Below are 19569 nucleotides of genomic sequence, written 5' to 3' on the forward strand. Positions count from 1 at the left end.
GAAAGAATTATTTGATGTTAAATTACATGGGAAGCCTTATCAAATAAGAAATGATGTTTAACCTTCTTTGAGTTGTATTTCACAAATATGTTATTAATATATGTTCCAAAATTGTATGGCACTCCTAAAATTCTGACATGTCTGGGTATAAACTATCACTCATAACTATGATTAATATATTAAATTATTGTAGGCTACAGAAATAACCAAATTTCCTTGTGGATTGTGTCCTTATGCCTATCTTAAGTCATTTCCATGGTTAATTGCTTAATTCTGATGCAGTTTGTGAAAACTTCACAAGCAAGCAAAACCCTAGAATCTTGTGTCTTCAAGGAGGTTCATTAAAGGATGGAAAGGACACTAATAAGCATTCCTGAATATAGGTTCCTGGTAATATGACCATATAATTTGAACGGAGTAAAAATTCCCTTTATGATATCTTTTATAATAAACCAGTAAACTAAGTAGGTGTTTTCCTCAGTTTTGTGAGCTGTCCCAGCTGAACCCAAGGAAGGGCTTGTGGGAACCTCAGTCTCCAGCCAGTCAAAAGACAGGTGACAACCTACTACTTGCAATTGGCATCTTAAGTAAGCTAAGTGTTGTGAGACTGAGCCCTTAATCTGTGGAATCTTTATCATCTTCAAGTAAATAGTTTCAGAATTGAATTGAATTATAGGATATCCAGTTGGTACCTGCTTGGAAAATTGTTGGGGCGGGGGTGGGTGGGGAAACCTTTACATTTGGTCACAGAAGTGTTCTATATTGAGTTTGAGACTAGAAAGCAAAAAAGTAAAAAAATAAAAAAAAAATTGTCTTTTCCTTTACAGAATCTAAGCCCTCAATAGAATGACACCACTGTGTGGTCAGGAATGGAGAAACCCAAGAAAATTTAGCATCCCAGTATTCAGGTGTCTTCAGTATATAAAAATTCTTTTACATCCATGCTTTAAAAGAACTTAAAGTCATTTGATAATGAAAACAATACTTCCAGTTTGGTGTCTAATACTTTTACTTCCCAGCAGCACAATACCACTTTGGTCAGATTGAACCACTGCACAATTTTGCAGCTTTTTCAGAAAAATAATGAAAACAATTGGAAAGACATGATGTACATGCAAGTGGTGAGAAAATGATACTACTGTCCAATCCTTCCCCATAAATGTAAAATATCCTTAGTTCATCTCCAAACTGTGTATTTATTATAAGCCCTTATATCAGGGATTTTGTTTCTTTCAGTTTTTGTAGCACCAAATAGACACAGTGGCTAACAAGAAATAAATCTGAAAAGTCACTGAAATATTTATCACATGTCAGAAATTTTCTGATCTATACCTTTAACCATGTTCCTGGCTTCACATATTTTTCTTAAGAGTAAACTATAACATAAGATTGAGTTCTCACCCTGTATCTGCTACTGATGTGATTTGTTTACCATGAATAATACTTCGTTAATATCTTTTGTATACTACTTTACAATTTCCAAGTATTTTATATACAGTGACTAACTTAGTGACTCATTCATTTCAGTGTAATGGTGTCCCCCCAAACCACAGATAATGATTAGACACATGAGCTCTTGTGTCAGACTGCGTGGGTTCAAATCCCGGTTCCATCTGCCAGCTTTGTGGCCTGGGACAAGTCACATAATATATCTGTGCTTCAGTTTTTTAATCTATAAAATGGAACCTACTGAATAGAGTTGTTGAAGGGATTTAATGAGATAGTCCATAAAAGCACTCAGCACAGTAGCTAGAAAATAGAGCTGCATAAATGTTAGTTATGAATAAATTACTTACCTACCTCACTGGGGTATAACTGTGGTTTATAGATAAACTAAGCAGCATTTTTGAGCAGTGTTTTTATAAAAGCAAGCTCACATAAATCCGTGCAGGGAGTATTTCATGATTTCCTTGGGGTGAGGAATTCTATTTTCTCTATCAGGTGTGAAGAGGACCCAGTGGGCAGTAAACTCTCTAGTTATTGCTAGGGTAAATGTGGGAGAGTTTCTCACAGTAAACTCCACAAGGGATTGTGTCTGTCTTGTTTGCTGTTGCATTTCCAGAACCTAGCATGCACTAGGTACACAATACATATTTGTTAAATGAATAAACACATGGAAACTTCTGAATAAGTGTATGATTAAACTTCAGCTTAGTATATTCTAGGAATCAAATATGAAAGGATAAGTGATCTTTTGAAAGTAGGAAGAGATTTAGGGATGGTGTCTCCAATTATTATGAATTTCTTAGAGAACAGTTGTTAATAAATATCAAAGGGATAATATGCGTAATGATCTTTTTATATAAAAATGACAACATCTTTTATAAAATTTAAGAATGGGGCTTTACGTTTGAATCATTCCTGCCAGATAATTCAGAAAGCTTGTATAAAGAACTAGAAAGGTTGGGTTCAACTCAGCGTAAAAACTCTGTATCCCCAAACATTGTTCCTTATCCACTGTTCAAATGTCCTCAAATCTTTGAAGTCTTTAATTAATGAAATTCCAAATTCACACATCTAAAAAGTTTTTATAAAGACTCAATTATAGTTCCAACCATGAAATTTAGAAATCATAGTGACAATCAGTATAATATAAGCTGGTAAAATCTGTGAGATTTTCAGAAGGTAAAATCCATTTTTTGTCTATTCATTGATTCAGTCATTTATTCATCCAACAAATACTGAGTACCTACGTTGTGCCAGACAGAGGTCAAGGCAGTCACAGCCCTTTCTCTATAGAGGTTTCCAGCTAGAGAGGGATGAGATGGGTCAGATCACCCTGTATTTTGGAAGATCTTTTCCGTGTTGGCCTCCCTGAATCTTCAGAGCATTGAGTTCTATGTTGTCTAAAGCTGGTCTTATGAACAGGCTGTGTCTGTATGATAAAAACAAACTAGCTAAAAGATGAGAAATTCTGGCATTATTCACACATCCACACATATCTATAGATGTTTAAAATAATGTAGACAAAATATTCCACCTCTTGGAGTCCTACAGGCACAGTTGAGTAACAGGAAATGAGATAAGATCAGTTTGATGTCACAGTTGAAAACTGCGTTTGTAAATTGTGTAATCCATCTCGAGCCAAGTTCTTTGGAGACAGCCTAAAATCCTTAAAAAGCCTATGCATGCTAGATTTTGCATTTAGATCTAAGTATTGTCTTAAAAGATTGTGATTGTTCACATAACTGGAGAATTCCCTATTGACTACATGATTGAGGAAACACAAGTCTGTTATTCTTTACAAAGTCAATTGTAACTTAAGCTCATTATCTCCCTGCAGATGTTCTGTTTCAAATGACAACAGAATCAAAATGCAAATGCTCCAGTGAAAAGGCTTGAAAGCACTCTTTTACTGAACTATACTCCATGTATTTGTCTTCAAAATCATAGCAGGAAAAAGTTTAGAAAAATCTATCCCACTGATCACTGACCTAAAAAAGGGAAAAAAATAAATTTCACCAGGATTTCTGGTGATATCATAGCAGTTTTTTTAAATTTTGACTTTTAATACCTAATTTGTTTATTACATTGAATTGAGCTTCATGTCAGAGCAATGCAGGTTTTTAGTTTAATATAATCTGGGACATGTCAGTGGCTCTAATATGATCATTAATAATGAAGATAATTAGTATAATACAAGTTGTGGTAATGTTTTCCCTCTTCTTCTGGTTTCAGTGAAACTTAGGAGAACCACAAGTGGCTTAAGTCTTAGTGATCGCTGCTTCTGATTAAAGCTTTAGGAAAAGGCTTACATTTCAACCAACAAGGTTTTACTGAAGGAAAACGGTCATTTGTATATGAGACCACTCTGAAGTATAATCCGTCCTTAGATGTCCTAGGTGTGATGGATTGCCTCTTTACTTTGACAAACAATCTGGCATACCTTTATCAACACTTAGCATTAAGCAAATGAAGCATAAATACAAAGGCTTCTAGAAAACACAAATGTAAGCTATCTTACCACTTGATAGTTGTTTCTATAACACTGTGACAATATTTGTATTGATGTGAAACCATATGATAACTTTAATATTGAACAAACACTTATGACTAAGTGAAAACATACTCACTCACCTTAAGCTCCAAATTTATACAATGTATTGAAATGTGTTGAAATGACCATTTTCTCATGGCAAGGGTTCAATGATTTCCCTTCATGAGAATCCTGTGGCATTGCCTGAATAGCTTTAATATATCTTTGTTAAATGATAACTAAAATATATGTTTTATTAAATTTTTCTTATAAAAATGTGAACTATCTCTTTCAAACTGAATAATACATCGTCTCCATTCATTCCCTTTTATCATGCTTGTCTATTTTGTAAATCTATTTTACATAACATTCAGGGTCCTCACTGACCCCACCCCACCACCCCCGTTGTCTCTAGTAAAAAATGATATGTATTCAAGGATGGGAATCTGTTACCACAGCCGGGCATTGTTGAAATTAGCGAACGTCCTAGTTTCCTTGCTGTTTTTCCTCTGGTGAGGGATGCATTGTGAAGAGTAGGGAGAACCTGGTATTGACAATACTATCACCCAACAGGGCATAATAAAATGTGCTGGGTAGTTTTGATTGGTTTTGTTTGATTTGCAAGAAGACAGTCTAAACTAAGCTTCATACATTTCTATTTTGGGGGATTATCTGAAGTGTCCAATTGTATTGTATCTTGGGGAATCAATTTCTGTATTTGAGAATAAGGAATATTCAAATATTTGCCTCTGGTTTCCTGATCTATTTTGAATACTTCAACTAAGCAATTATCCTTTTCTCAGATACATTTCTGTGCTTAAGGTATTCAAATGCCCAAATAATTATTGCTTCCTATTTATTTCATAAAGATCAGACTTAGGTGCCTAGATTTACCATAAACCAAAAATTATGACCTGTAAAAGTAGTTCTAACAGATTATTTTCCAGTGAATGATATTTTCTGAAAGATGATATCTCACTGTCTATTTACCTATGGGAATATATTAACAAAGTAGGTGGTTTTATTTTTTTTTTCTCTAGAGGAAGCAGCATCTGCCATTCACAATATTGATACCACTGGTTTCCATCTGCCCAATTATAAGAGAAATAATATTTGTTTATGTTAGAGTGCCAAAAATATCTAGTTTATATTTGGGGAAATTGACCTAAACTTTGTGTGACATAAATATTTGAATATATATGCACATATAATTTAGTTTTGTTAAATTTTAAAATACAAAATAGGCTTCTATGACAGCACATCAGTGTCAGTAGAGTTTAGATTTCTTCAATGTTTATCAATCAAAAAGCATAAAATGCAACAAAAAATATTGAGAGTGGGGTTATGTATATAACATATGAGAATCTGTTCACGGGGCTAGGTCCTTTGCTAGTATTCTCTTACTAGATTCTTAACACTTGGTAAGAAAAGAACCTAAGTTATAACGAATGCACTCTGATAATATATATTTTGTAGAATAAATATACATTATATTCTGTTGGAATTAATAATAATAGATACAAGCAATAATTAGATCAAAAACTACAGTGCTAGAGTTCCTACCCTTGCTTCTAACAAACTGAAAGCTGAGCTAAAATTGGTCCATTCTATTAATGCATAATAAAATTTGTGGAAACAAAATAAAAAGCCGACTGCTTCTAGAACCTGAAGAAAATATAAATATACTAAGATACCTTGCGATTTTCAAGAGGAAAACAGAGGTTGAACTTGCAATTAACTGGAATTCCAATTCAGACAACTCAGCACTATGGATTGTGGAGCAGGTCAGGGTAAGGGGCAATGTGTAGGTTTCTGTTACGTGGCAACACCCTTTGAACTGATGCAGTTTGAATTATAGCCTAATGAGGGGTTTGCTAATATCTGGAAAAGCTATGGACCCAAGATTCACTTAATCTTGGTCCTGGTGATTTATTTAAAAGTCACAGACTTTATTCTTCTTACACTGTTTCAGTTTGCAGACTAGAAAACCTCTCCCTCTGCACACTGAGAATTCCCACTGCCGTGAATGGAAGGTCAATGTATGTAAAGCCCACGTGAGCAGTGGCGGTTCAAGCCCAGAGAAAGAAGGTGTCGAGTTGCCTTGGTAAAGAATTTATACACCATGTGTTCACAGCTTCTTGACAGGTATAATTATCAGTGTTGTCTTTTACTATGTGCTGGGATTCTGAAGCACGATTTCAAATTTGTGACTATCGGATGTTTGATCAAGTAGCTTTCCCTCAAGGGCCTGAAATGGAAAAACAGTGAAGAGAAATCAGTGATTAGTATTCATTTGTCAACTACAATATGCTAAAAATATCAAAAGAGCATATGTTATGTGAGAACAGCAAGGATTATTTTGGGTGCTATCATTCATGCACCATCTTCCACATATGAAAAAATTCGTTTGATGTTTGCAAAGGAAGTAATTATCAAATGAAGATGGAAAAGCCACAGTTGTTCCCTAAAATGAAATAAAGAACACCAGTTTGGAAACATTTCAAATGTAAAACATTTCTTTCTTCCATTTCCAGATGATTCTATTTTTCCTCATGAAGGCAAAGAATAACCAACATTTACGTTATGACTCTTAGGGCTTTTTGTAGTGCTTTTGTTGAGGTGGAAGCCAGCAAATCCTCTCTCTGCTAGGCTGGAAGCACCAATATTCCTTCTCTGACTGACGCAGACATTAAATCTGTCTCTCTTCATAAGGCCAGCCTGACACCACGTGGAACAGAGTAGGCAATTGCCTCTATGGTCAGATTTTGGGAAGCAGTCTTGCCAGACACTTCCCCCCACACCTGCCACTCTTCCACTATTAGGGGGTCATTTCTGTCAGAAAGAACAGTGATTTTTACATCTTTGTTCTCTAAGCTGCAGATATTTTTATTTCAGTGAATGCCAAGCACCATATTGAAAACAGATTTTAACAAAATTGTTCTGTTTACTTTACGTCAACACTCTCCAGCTGCCATGCTTTAGAGAGATGTGCCTAACCTCCCCTGGGGCCTACTGAGTGGACTGAACACCGTGCATAAAGCCATTGTGTTTCCTCAGGAGTCACCGAGATATTATATAACAATACATGAGTGTTAACATTTTAACTATTACAACATCACCACTCCGACTACTACTCCTATGACTAATGAAAATTTATGGAGTGCTCACTAAGTGTCACACATTTTGTTAAGAGTTTTACTTTTTTTCGTATTTAATCTCCACAACAGACCATTTTACTGAAATCTTAGATTGAATAACTTCCTAAAGGTCATTTAGCTATACAGTGACCAGAGATCTAGACTGAGTTCTTTTTTTTTGATGAAGTAAATCTTTGCTTCCCGGGCTCAAGTGATTCTCCTGCCTCAGCCTCCCGAGTAGCTGGGACTATAGGCGTGTGCCACCACCCCCAGCTAATTTTTGTATTTGTAGTAGAGATGGGGTTTCCCCATGTGAGCCAGTCTGGTCTCAAACTCCTGACTTCAGGTGATCTGTCTGCCTTGGCCTCCCAGACTGCTGGGATTACAGGTGTGAGCCACTGCGCCTGGCCTAGAGGCTGAGTTCTCAATGAATGATATGATAATATAACTACATGTCCTAAAGGAATGGGACTCAGAACAGGTGAATTTTGGTAAGTCTTGGATCTTTTCGTCTATCCAGGGCAGGAGTCAGCCTGAGAGAGAGCACTGGGCATTCAACATGTGGGCCACTGACATACCTGTTGGGAAGAACCAGCTGCAACAAATGTTAATATTGTCCTCAGTCATGATTTATAATTTAACTGATTAACAATTCATTTTTAACAAAAGCTTCTTTTCCATATTAGTGTGAATCTTGTTGATCAAATTGCCTTACTAACTCTTAAAAGAGCCATTGCCGTAGGAGAATAGTGCCTCCTCATCCACTCTATGTTAAGTCTACATCCTAATCTCCAGAACCTATGAATATGTTAGATTACACGACAAAGGGAAATTAAGGTTGTAAATGAAATTAAGGTTGCTAATCAGCCTATGTTAAAATAAGAAAATTATCCTGGATTATTTAGTTCAACCCAATGTAATTAAAAGTGGAAGAGGGATGGGTCAAAGGAAAAAAAATCACAAGAGAAATTTAAAGAATATTTTGAACCAAGTAAAAATAAAAAATAAACATGTTTTGATAAGTTGTGGGAACCAAAAAATGAATCATCTATACCTCTTCCCTAGGAAACTAGGAAAAGGGCAAATTAAATCCAAAGTAAGCAGAAGAAAACAAATAATAAAAATTAATGTGGAAGAAATCAATGCAATTGAAAATAGGAAATTAATAGAGAAAATCAATGAAATCAAAAGCTGATTCTTTAAAATGATCAACAAAAACCAAGCACTGTGGTGCATGCATGTAGTCCCAGCTACTCAGGAGACGGAGATGGAAGGATTGTGTGAGTCCAGGAATTTAAGTCCAGCCTAGGCAACATAGCAAGACCCCCCATCTCGAAAAAAATAAAATAAAAAGACTGATAAAATCAATAAACTTCTAGCCAGGCTAACAAAAAGGAAGAGAGGACACAAATTATTACCAATATTAGAAATAAAAGCAGTCACATCACTACAAATACCATGGACATTAAAAGGATAGTAAAAAAAAAAAAAAAAATACTATGAACAACTTTATATCCACCATTTTGATAACCGAGATGAAATGGACCAATTCCTTGAAAGACACAATCTGCCAAAACTCACATAAGAAGAAATAGACAATTTGAATAGGTCTATATTTATAAAAGAAATGGAATCAATAATTAGTAACATTCCAAAGCAGGAAGCACCATACCCTGATAGGTTCACCGGAGACTTCTACCTAAATTTAAGAAATAAGTTGTACCAATTGTCTATAATTGCTTTCAGCATATCAGACAGAAGCAGAGGGAATACTTCCTAACTCAGTCTATATGGCCAGCATTACATTAATACCAAAGCCAGACAAAGACACTAGAAGGAAAAAAAAACCTAACTACACACCAATATCTCTCATGAAAATAAACTTAAAAATCCTCAACAAAAGTTAGCAAATCAAATCCAACAAGATATAAAAACGTTAATGACCTTAATGTCCATTCATAAGAGATTGATTATTGTATACCTAGACAGTAAGACTTTACACAGATATTTAAAATGTAGACCTAAGTCTACTAATGTTAACCATATTGTTTAATTTTTAAAAATCAGGCTATAATTTAGTATGTAAAATATGAGTGAAAATAAGCATATATATATAAACACATACATATAAACATACATATATAGAAATAACATGTCTGGAGAAAAAACAATGTGTACTAAAATGAAGTGAGATCATAGCTGAAAGGTTAATTTATTCTTTATACTTCTCTACTGTCTAAAAATTTTGCAATGAAAAAGTGTCACTTTCATATACAATAAACATCAAATGTAAGTCAGTAGAAATAAATTAAACAGTTTTACAAGCACCAAGACAACAACACAAATGAAAGAGGGGGACAGAAAAGAGCGTTGTGATGAAGGCAGAGGTCAGAGAAATGCAATGTGAGAAGTACTCCACCACCGCTACTGGTTTTGAAGACGGAGGAAGGGCCCAGGAAGCAATGAATTTTTCCCCCAGAGCCCCCTAAAGCCCAGATATATTTTTAAAATTTGATATTCAATTGGCAAATAATAATTGTATATGTTTGTGATATACAAATTTGTGATGTATAAATACATTTGTGATGTACAAATGAATTGATGTTTTGATATGTTTACAATGTGAAATGATTAAACCAGATAAAGTAATTAACACATTTTATCACCACACATACTTAATTTTTTGGTGGAAATATTTAAAATCTATCCTTTTAACAATTTTGAAATAGACATTATTATTTAACTCATCATTCTGTGCAACAGATCACTAAAGCTTATTCCTCCTGTCTAACTGAAACTTTATACCCTTTAGTCAACTTCTCCCCTTTATTTTCCTGTTCACCCTTCTCCTGTAACCTCTGATAATCACCATTCTACTCTCTACTTCTATGAGTCTAACTTTTTTTTTTTTTTTTTTTGAGACTCCCTCTATCGCCCAAGCTGGAGTGCAGTAGTGCGATCTTGGCTCACTGCAACCTCCACCTCCCGGGTTCAAGCGATTCTTCTGCCTCAGCTTCCTGAGTAGCTGGGATTACAGGTGCACCACCACGCCTGGCTAATTTTTGTATTTTTAGTAGAGACAGTGTTTCACCATATTGGCCAGGCTGGTGTCAAACTCCTGACTTTGTGATCCATCAGCTTCAGCCTCCCAAAGTGCTGGGATTACAGGTGTGAGCCACCACACCCGAAGTCTAACTTTTTTAGAGTCCACTTATAGGTGAGAAATGTGGTATTTGTTCTTCTGTGCCTGGCTTATTTCACTTAGCACAATGTCTTCCAGGTTCATCCATGTTGTTGCAAATGACAGGATTTCCCTCCCTTTTGAGGCTGAATAGTATTCTGTTATGTATATCCATTTAACTGATGCTGGACACCTATGTTGCTCCCTTCTCTTAGCTAGTGTGAACAATGCTGCAATCTACATGTACTGCAGGTATCCTTTTAACATGCTAATTTCGATTCATTTGGATATATCCCCAGAAGTGAGATTATTGGATCATATGGTGGTTCTAATTTTAGTTTTTGAGGACCGTCCTCTATATTTTTTCCCAAAATGTCTGTATTAATTTACATTCCCACCACTGTTGCATAAGGATTCCTCTTACTCCACACCTTTGCAAACACTTGTTATTTTTTTTTTCTTTTTTAACATTTAAAATTTTACTTTTTTTTTTTTTTTTTAAGAGATGGGGGTCTCACTACGTTGTCCAGGGTGGACTCAAATTCCTGGACTCAAGCAATCCCCCTGCCTGACCCTCCTCCTCCTATGTAGCTGGGACTACAGGTGCTTGCTATCACATCTGGCTTTGTCTTTTTTTTGATAATAGCCATTCTAAGAGGTGTGAGGTGAGATCTCACTGTGGTTTTAATTTGCATTTCCCTGATTATTAGTGACAATGAGCATTTTTCATGCATCTGTTGGCTATTCCTTAGGCTTCTCTAGAGAAATGTCTATTAAGTCATTTCCCCATTTTTGATTGGGTTGTTTTCTTGCTATTGAGTTGTTTAAGTTTCATACATATTTTGGATATTAGTCCTTTATCAGATGTATGGTTTGCAAAAATTTTCTTCTAATCCGTGGGTTATTTCTTCAGTCTGTTAATTGTTTCCTTTGCTGTGAAGAAGCTATTTAGTTGGGTAGAATCCTGTTCGTCTATTTTTACTTTTGTTGCCTGTGATTTTGGGAATGTATCCAAGCAATCTTTGCCCATATCAATATTGTGGAGCATTTCTTCTATTTTCATCTAGTGGTTTCATAGTTTCAAGTCTTACCGTTAAGTTTCCAATCCTTTAAGTTGGTTTTGTTATCGGGTGAGATAAGGGTCCAATTTCATTCTTCTGCTTTGGATATCCAGTTTTCCCAACACCATTGATTGAAGAGATTGTCCTTTATCTATTACATGTTTTTGGTACCTTTGTCAAAAATCAATTGACGGTAAATATGTGGATTTATTTCTGGGTTCTCTAGCTTGTTCCATTGGTCTATGTGTCTCTCTTTATGTCAGTGGCATGCTGTTTTGATTACCATAGCTTTGTAATAGACCCCAAGGTCAGGTAGTGTGAAGGCTTCAGTCTGGGTCTTTATGCTCAAAGTTGATTTGGCTATTTGATGTCTTCTGTGGTTCCATACAAATTTTGGGATTTTTTTCCTACTTCTGTGAAAAATGATGTTGGAATTTTGATAGTAAGAGCATTGAATTCTACAGCATTAAAGGAGACAATAAATTTGTGTTATTTTAAGTTACTATATTTGTGGTAATTTTTATGGTAGCCATGGAAAGCTAATGTATCTTTGAGGATAAAGTACTTTGAAGTATGGGTTACTATTTTAAAGGTAATTGATAAGGGTGATTTGTATAACTGCATGAGACTGAATCCCCAGACAGTTCACAAATATGTCTGTGAAGTGGGGTCAGGAAAAGTAAGGGCAGGCCCCACTGAACAAAGAGGCAGTGTGGCAATATGAGTAAGAGCAAGAGGCTTTAAAGCCCATGTTCCTGGGTTTGAATCATGGCCCTATTACTTGTTACAATAGATGTGAAATGTTACGCACACTTAAAAAACTCCTATATGCTTCAGTTTCCTACTTTATTTTTAATTTTTTTAATTTTTAATTTTTGTGGGTACATGATGTATATATTTATGGGGTACATGAGATGTTTTGATACAAGCATGCAATGTGTAATAATCACATCGTGGAAAATGGGGTGTGCATTTTCTTAAGTATTTTTCCTTTGTGTTACAAACAATCCAGTTATACTCATTTAGTTATTTTTAAGTGTACAGCTAAATTGTTATTGACTATAGTCACCCTGTTGTGCTGTCAAATACTAGGCCTTATGCATTCATTGTGTTTCTGTACCCGTTAATCATCCCCACCCCCTCCCCACTCCTCCACTATCCTTCCCAGCCTCTGGTAACCATCCTTTTATCCTCTAGCTCCATGGGCTCAATAGCTTTGATTTTTAGTTCCCACAAATAAGTGAGAATATGTGATGTTTGTCTTTCTGTGCTTGGCTTATTTCACTTAACGTAATGATCTCCATGCTGTTGCAAATTACTGATTTTTTTTTTTTTTTTTCTGAGACAGAGTCTTGATCTGCCATCCAGGCTGGAATGCAGTGGCATGAACTTGGCTCACTGCAACCTCCACCTCTTGTGTTCACACAATTCTTGTGCCTCAGCCTCCGAAGTAGCTGGGATTATAGGTGTGTGTCACCAACTCTGGCTAACTTTTTTTTTTTTTTTTTTTTTTTGTATTTTTACTAGAGATGGGTTTTTGCCATGTTGGCCAGGCTGGTCTCAAACTCCTGGCCTCAAGTGATCCGGCCGCTTGGGCCTTCCAAAGTATTGCGATTACAGGTGTGAGCCACCATGCCTGGCATGAATCTCATTCTCTTTTATGGCTGAATAGTGCTCCATTGTGTATGAGTACCACATTTTCTTTATCCATTCATCTGTTGACGGACACTTAGGTTTCTTCTAAATCTTGGCTAATGTGAACAGAGCTGCAGCAAACATGGGAGTGCAGATATCTGCAGTGAGAACCTCCAAACTGTTCTCCATAGTGGTTGTACTAATTAATTTGCTACTTTAAAACAAGATTAAACATAGTACCTAATCTTCATAAGGCTATTGAAAAGATTAAGTAATTTAATATATATGAGGCACTTAAAAGAGTTCTTGGCACACACTAATTGTTTAATAAGTGTTAGTCAGCTTTATGATTATTTCTGTCTAATATTCTGCTTGGAAACTCTGGGTTCCTTGCATTCAATTTCATTGCAGTCATCCCCTGGAACTTGGTTTTCTCAGTGACTGGGCCGATAGTTTTGGTAGTAATTCCCTGGATTAGATCATCAGGATCATGTATGTGGTAATGCTAGAAGAAGGTAGAGAAGACTTTTAAAAGTAGGCAAAATAAAGAAAATGGGGGTCTTCAGAGTAGGGGAAAAAGAGATTTGGGGAGGCTACTGGCAAATGCTTGCAACTTTGTAAATTTAATAAGATACAGGCTGGTTTTGACTGGAATGAATTCTCCACCCGAGATCCAGTCATGGAGGTCAGGGACAAGATTTTGGTCTTGACGTCCTCAGAATGTTGATATCTCCAGAGATATTCCTCTTTCTTCTTACTTTTATTTTTTGGGAATCTGGGTGAAATATGATATACATGGAGTCACAATAAAAAGCTGAGGTGCTTAAAGCTGAATAAATATAACACTCTGATATGGTTTGACTGTGGCCCTACCCAAATCTCAACTTGAATTGTATCTCCCAGAATTCCCACATTGTGGAAGGGGCCCAGCGAGAGGTGACTAAATCATGGTGGCTGGTCTTTTCTGTGCTGTTCTTGTGATAGTGAATAAGTCTCACAAGATCTGCTGGGTTTATCAGGGGTTTCTGCTTGTGTTTCTTCCTCATTTTTCTTTTGCCGTGACCATGTAAGACGTGCCTTTCGGGCTGGGCATGGTGGCTCATGTCTGGAATCCCAGCACTTTGGGAGGCCAAGGTGGGTGGATCACTTGAGGTCAGGAGTTCGACACCAGCCTGACCAATATGGTGAAACTCCGTCTCTACTAAAAATACAAAAATTAGCCGGCCGTGGTGGCAGGCACCTGTAATCCCAGCTACTTGGGAGGCTGAGGTGGGAGAATCACTTGAACCCAGGAGGTGGAGGTTGCAGTGAGCCGAGATCACGCCACTGCACTGTAACCTGGGTGACAGAGCAAAAATCCGCATTAAAAGAAAAAAAAAAAAGTGCGTTTCCAGCCATGATTCTGAGGCCTCCCCAGCCATGTGAAACTGTAAGTCCAATTAAGCCTCTTGTTGTTCCTGGTTTCGGGTATGTCTTTATCAGCAGTGTGAAAACGAACTAATGCAACTCTTTCTCAAAAAAAGTGGGTATAGCACTAATAAAACCCTTATTCATATTCTCTGTTTACATTTCTAGCATATTATTGTACAGCAATAATACTTTTTACATTTTAGAAAATGTAATCTATATCGTACAATACTGTCAAATACAGAAGTTAGGGGAAAAGGCAATTGATTTTTACTTTAAGAGAGTTTACAATTAAAAATAAGCATAAGACACAAATTCCCTGCACAGTACTTGCATTAAATCTGTTTTCCATTTGTATTCACTATTTATCATTGCTAGATGCTTTATAACTTTTACCATCTCAGATAAAAAAACACATTATTTCTAATTTCAGAGTAGAAATTGTATTTCATTTGATAAACAATAAGATAATATCAGACAAGTATTTTGATTTTAATTGGTTTTTGCTTGACTGGTTAAATTTTTAAAAAATCTGAGATGCTTAAAGTCTAATAGTTCAAATTAGCTTCAAACTTTTTTCAGAAGCAACCGTAGTAAGAATTAACAAGTGTGACAAATCCCATTTAGTCCTTAGAAATCAAATTAATTAAAATGTAATTAGGAGCTAATTTAGGTCTCTTTGACTGAAGTCACCATAAAAATCAATGAATGACATGACTTGGTTATATTTTATTTGTACCTGAAATGGTCACTACAGTATTATCTCAAGGGACCATGCTTGTGTGTATTGCAAGTGCACAGACATAAATTTCATGTTCACTTAAATAGAACTCTATTATATCTCATGCCAGAAAAAACACAGTTTGCATAATAAAGGCTTTTTACTAAAAATACTAACTAGTCTGTGGTGGTGCAACCATAGGAAATTGAATGAAGACGGATGGAATGGAGAAATGGAATTGAGTAATATGGCCCAGCAAATAATTCTGGCCAAGTTGTATACTTTTAAAGATGATTGAATGAGCATAATATTGGAAGCCTTTAGTAAGACCTCAGAAGTCTGAATGGGAACATATTTGTTTCAAAATACTTGCACAATTTTACTATAGACCAATGTGGCAAATCAATTAGGAGAATTGGTATACATCTATATTATCAAGGATGAGAGAAAAATGAGTTAGTAAAAAGAGTGTAAATGTTGAACTAAGGAATAATGCATTGTCATTACCACAAAAGAGATCTTTAAGAGCTCTAAAAGTACAAATGTAAAGTGGCTTTACATTTGGAATGGATAACCGAGAACGATGTGGACAAAATGACTTGTCCTTGTCTGTCTATAGACCTCTGTCTCAACTACATCATCCTAGACCAAGTCACCATATTTCCTGCCTGAACTACTATACATTAGCCTCCTAATTGGTCTCTGCTTCCACTCTCAGTCTTCAATAATCTATTCACACAGCAGCCAGAGTAATCTTTAAATAAATCAGACCATGTCACTCCTGTGCTTAAAAACCTTTAGTGGCTTCCAGTGTAATAAAATCTAACTTCCCTCAGTGGCTCACAAAGCTCTCTGTGACCTGGTCCCCAGCTATCCCATTGACCCCATAGCCACCACCACTGTTCTTCTGACTCACTATTCTCTAACTACTCAGGTTTTCTTTCTGTTCCTCAAATATGCCTGTCACAGAGCTACTGCATTGACGATTTCTTTCTCTTTTTAGTCTTTTTTCCTGGCTTCTTGTGATTCAGTCTCATCTGAAATGTTACCTCCTTTGAGAGATCTTGCCTGATCACACAGTCAAGTTAACACCGAGCAGTTCTCTATTTAAACCCCCTTTTTTACTCTGCAAACTACTGGTCCCAATAGGATATTTTTATTTACTTGTTTATTTGTTTATTAACTATCTCCTGCAACCAGAATTTAGAGATGAGGGCAAAAACTTTGCATTATTCACGCCATTTTTGCAGCTCATTAAACAGTGCCTCGCTTATAACAGTGTCAAATAAATACTTAATGTTCAATAAATGTATGTTTAGGATAGAATGCAATTTTAGATAAAGATACTAAAACATAGTATATATAATAAAAAATAGCAGCCTATGAAAGATAGATTGTTGAATTCCCAGGATTGTTGGAGGACAAATCCCATACCTTTTACCCCCTTTTCTATGTAGCTTCTTCTTTTCACAAGTGTCACGAACGACTGAAAGCCTCATGTTATATCCAATGTTTCTCTTTGTGCAAATAGTAATCTGATGTTGAATGACCTAAAACCACTATTACCCACAATCATTTTTCCAAGAATATTTGAAGCTCACTTCAAATACACATTCGCAGACATCATAGTGTAAAGGTATCTAACAATATGAACTGTCTTCTCTAAAGGATAGCAAGAAAAATTTATATAACTCCAGAATATCTGATGTTGGCAGATGAAAACCTGGTAGAGTAAAAAGGAAAAGAATTCTATGTTTCTTGTAAATGTAGTCATAGGAGATCTACTGAAGCTATTTTAGCTTCATATTTTCATCTAAAAAACTTTTTATTGATACTTGCCTTGAAGGGATTTTTTCTGAGGATTAGGGAAAAAATGTGATAAGGGCATAGGGCATAGTAGGGACTTCAAAGATGGGGTCTCTTAACATTTTTTCTTCTATTTTCTTGATAATATATAGCAAAACCTGATTTAGTATTCTTTGTCACAAAGTGGAATTAGAAAAAGGCAGGAGAATCTTAGACACATTTTATTTCTACTTTACAACTTTTTCAAAACTCTTCAAGTTTTATTTTTAATTGACAAGTAATAATTTTATGTATTTATGGATTATAATGTGATGTTTCAATACATGTATACAGTGTGGAATGATCAAATCAGGCTACCAAAGTTGTCAGCACAAATACTTATTGTTTCTTTGTGGTGAGAATATTTACAGTCCATTCTCTTAGCTATTTTGAAATATGCAATACAATATTATTAACCATAGTTATGAAGTTGTATAATAGATCATCTTAACTTATTCCCCTTCTACCTAACTGAAACTTGTACCCTTTGGCTAAGACCTTTTCCCTTTTCTCTGTCTACCCTCCTCCCCCAACCTCCCAGCCTCTGGAAACCACATTCAACTCTCTACTTCTATGAATTAAAGTTTTTCAGATTCCACACATAGGTGAGATCATGTGGTATTTGTCTGTCCATGCCTGGCTTATTTCACTTACCATGATGTTCTCTAGGCCCATCCACGCTGACAAAAATGACAACATTTCCTGCTAATTAAAGGCTAAATATTAAATGGTATTCGTGTGTGTGTGTGTGTGTGTGTGTGTATGTGTGTGTGTAGGTAGGTACAGATATCTATCACATACTTATCACATTTAAAGAAACGTATTCATTGCTAGCACTTCAGTTGTTTTCATATCTTGGCTGTTGTAATAATGCTGTATTGAACATGGGAGTGCAAACATCTCTTTGACGTATTGATTTCAATTCCTTTGAGTATCTCCCCAGAAGCAGAATTGTTGATCATATGGAATTCTATTTGAACTTTTTGAGAGAATCCGTATTGTCTGGCAAATTGGCTGTAGCAGTTTATATCCCCACCAAAAGTGTGCAAGGGTTCCCTCTTCTCCACATCCTCACTAGCACTTGCTATCTTTCATCGTTTTGATAATAGCCAATTTAAAAGGTATGAGGTGACATCTCATTGTGGTTTTAATTTGCTTTTCCCTGATGATTAGAGATGTTGAGCATTTTTTCATATAGCTGTTGGCCATTTGTATGTTAGACACACTTTAAAGGAGCATGAGAATTTCAGAATCTCTTAGAGCATGTACAGTGGCAGGTCTCAGCTTCATTCTTTTCAGTGGGGCACTTTTCCAATAAATTGTATCTCAGTATTCTAAAGGAGATCTTTCCATGGTCAGCACTATAAGGTTGTGCAGTTAATACACTGTGTAAAGGTAACTGGCTAACAGGGTGAGTGAGGCCTGGAATCCACCTCACACTCTTCTCCTTAGGATCCGGGTTTGCACGAGGCTGCATTTTCTTAATTTGTCTAAAAGCATCCTACAGCCCATACTTGCCCCTTTCAAAGTACATCATTTTCCAAATTATCTTGCATTTGTGGAGCATATAGCTGAATGGCACGTAAACTATCTTGTTTATATATTTTTAGATCACTGTCTTTTGTTTGATTGATTTTGTTTGGATTATTTAAATCTAATGGTTTTGTTTCAGCTAAGAAAATATATTTTAGAACATTTTATATATATATATATACACACACACACACACACACACACACACACACTCCTTGTATCAGATAAGTCACTTCTCACCTATGACATGTGATTTTGTTGTGTTTGTTGCTGCTGCTGCTGTTGTTGCTGCTGAATTAGCAATTGCTGCTGCTGCCGACGCCTGGCTGTTCGTAGCTTTTCAAAGCGAGCCTCCATTTCTTCCAGAACTTTTGGGGTGTATCGCACCACCAGCTTGACGCTGTCTTTAGCAGCCTTGAGTAGTTCCACAGCTTTCTCATGGTGTTCTCCTTCCACACTCTAAAAAAACAATGACACTTCTTAAAGGGAGGAGGTTCAATGTTCTTTTCCCTGAGAGACAAATCTGAAATTAGTATCATATTAAGAACCCAAAATTTAAATTTTTAAGAAAGCATGGCAAATGAGTTATCTTACCATCATCGTTATTATGTATTACATTGTGATTAAACTATAAGCAGGTTAGGCTGCACGGGGTCACAGAATGGACTGCAGGGGATTCAGGTTATGCGGGTGAAAAGCAATGAAGACCTAAGTTATAATGCTAACATTAGGAATGAAATTTCCAAATTGCATCTGGAAGAGTAAATGCACTAGTCAACAAAATTTTGAAAAAAATTAAAACATAGTAACAAAGAGGAAATTTCTCTATCAGGTATTAAAATTTATTAAGAATCTACAATGATTAAGGTGGTATCTTATTGTGTGTATAAAAGAGATAGTAGAACATAGCACAGAGTCCAGAAGGAGAGTCATCACATGGAAAGTATTATTTATTATAAATGTGGACTTTAGACCAAAGGAGAAAAGGGCTATTAACTAAATTAAATAATACAAAATAATGGAGACCCGGCCGGGCGCGGTGGCTCACGCCTGTAATCCCAGCACTTTGGGAG

At 36.0% G+C, this 19569-nt stretch overlaps 1 protein-coding gene across 2 annotated transcripts in view; it reads right to left on the minus strand.

The window, feature by feature from the left end:
- Positions 1-991: 991 nt before the first annotated feature.
- LIN7A (lin-7 homolog A, crumbs cell polarity complex component) overlaps positions 992-19569 on the minus strand; it is a 148431-nt gene continuing 129853 nt past the window's right edge. For both annotated transcript variants that reach the window (XM_023201855.1, XM_023202493.2), the window contains 2 exons: positions 18737-18955; positions 992-6224 (listed from right to left, as the gene is read on the minus strand). In XM_023201855.1, the coding sequence (XP_023057623.1) occupies positions 18737-18955 (219 nt within the window). In that variant the 3' untranslated portion in view covers positions 992-6224. The remainder of the gene's footprint in view (positions 6225-18736; positions 18956-19569) is intronic.

The sequence above is a fragment of the Piliocolobus tephrosceles genome, chromosome 10, assembly GCF_002776525.5.
Source record: "Piliocolobus tephrosceles isolate RC106 chromosome 10, ASM277652v3, whole genome shotgun sequence".
In the NCBI taxonomy this organism is placed as follows: domain Eukaryota; kingdom Metazoa; phylum Chordata; class Mammalia; order Primates; family Cercopithecidae; genus Piliocolobus; species Piliocolobus tephrosceles.